At 38.9% G+C, this 1,655-nt stretch overlaps 1 protein-coding gene across 1 annotated transcript in view; it reads left to right on the forward strand.

The window, feature by feature from the left end:
- LOC125485998 (probable E3 ubiquitin-protein ligase HECTD4) overlaps positions 1–1,655 on the forward strand; it is a 68,813-nt gene that overhangs the window by 6,472 nt on the left and 60,686 nt on the right. The window contains exon 2 of the mRNA XM_048611737.1: positions 771–897. Coding sequence (XP_048467694.1) covers positions 771–897 — 127 coding nt within the window. The remainder of the gene's footprint in view (positions 1–770; positions 898–1,655) is intronic.

The following is a 1,655-nucleotide window of genomic DNA, read 5'->3' on the forward strand; positions in this document are numbered from 1 at the left end:
ATCCCACAAAATGAATTAAAAGCATAATTAGATCTTTGTGCTCCCCAGTACAGTAGCATGGTGGCTCAGTAGTTAGCACTGTTGTCTCAAAGTGCCAGGGACCCAGATTTGATTCCAGCTTTGGGTGACTGTCAGTGTGGAGTTTGCATGTTCTCCCCATGTCTGCATGGGTTTCCACCAGGTGCTTTGGTTTCCTCCCACAGACCAAAAATGTGCAGGTTAGATGGATTGGCCATGATAAATTGCCCCATAGTGTCCAGGGATGTCCTGGGTAGGTGGATTAGCCACAGAAAATGCAGGGTTATGGGAATAGGATGGGGCACAGGTTTGGGTGAGAAACTCTTCGGCGGGTCAGTGCAGACTTGATGGGCCGAATGACCTCTTTCTGCACTGTTGGGATTCTGTGATTTCATAAATACTTCAGTCGCAGTTGGTGCAGCAATTTTCTGGGGAACTGATGAGATTGCACTGCAGATATTCCCATTGATTTTTCTGGAGAGCACATCAGTTATAAATGATAAACAAGTCATCTTTATGACAAGGGCTATCATATATACCTATCTTTTATCCTGTGCATTTTCTTTATTATGGGACTTGAGACATGAACATCAATATATTGAATAAGAAATATTTGCAAAACAACAAAAAGTTAATTTTCAATGGGTGATTGAAATTTTTTTTGCTTATCATTTTCTCCCATGAGTTGAGAATGCTGTTTGTCAAACTATTTATGCCTGATTTCTGAGATTTCTTATATCGTCTTTTCACAGGAGGATCACTATGCACTTTTAGTCAAAGCCTGGGAAACCAAAGTTTTCCCTACGATTCGCAGACGATTCCGGAATGAAGCCGAAAGAAAATCCGGATTAGATCAAATAAAGGGTGCACTGCAACTTGGTAAGTTCCAAGCAATTTAGTATGATTAATGAATAGCTGTAACAGATTGTTCAATTTTAGAATTGTTTTGTTGAATTGTTACATACTCCTTTTTTAAAAACAGTTGTCTGAACATGTTTCTGTTTGCCATTCTTCTTCCAAACATCTAAATGTTCCCTTTTTTAATCTTCTCAAGCCTGATAAGTCTAAAATATCTGTTCTCAAATTCATGCCTTCCACACATCCACAATTTTCACTCCTCAACTGGTAATAAAGCCATGGACTTGCAAGGCCCTAAAATTCCTTAAACCCCTCTTTACTCCTTTCAGTCGCTCCTAAGATTTTGGCAATCTGTCCTAATGACTGCTTACATGGCTAGTTGTCATATTTTAGTTTGATGCTCCTTTGACTTGATTTTGTTAAATGCTATATTAATGAAAGTTGTTATAAAGAACACTGGGAGCAGTCATTTCATGTAAAATTACCTTTTTTAATGCTGAGGAATTGCATGAATGTCATCTGTCAGTTTCCTGAGGTCAAGTGAAAAGGTAGGAATAAGCAGCAACTGAATTATTTCATGGAACAAATATGTGGTATCTTGTAGCTCTATTATACAACTGTAGTGACCGTTTTTCACTTGAATCCACAAACAATAAAAAGATAAATACCCAATTAAGAGATAACAAGGTGTAGAGCTGGATGAACACAGCGGGCCAAGCAGCATCAGAGGAGCAGGAAGGCTGACGTTTTGGGCCTAGACCCTTCTTCAGAAAATGTCT

This window comes from Rhincodon typus, chromosome 24 (assembly GCF_021869965.1).
Source record: "Rhincodon typus isolate 14 chromosome 24, sRhiTyp1.1, whole genome shotgun sequence".
NCBI classification, from domain to species: domain Eukaryota; kingdom Metazoa; phylum Chordata; class Chondrichthyes; order Orectolobiformes; family Rhincodontidae; genus Rhincodon; species Rhincodon typus.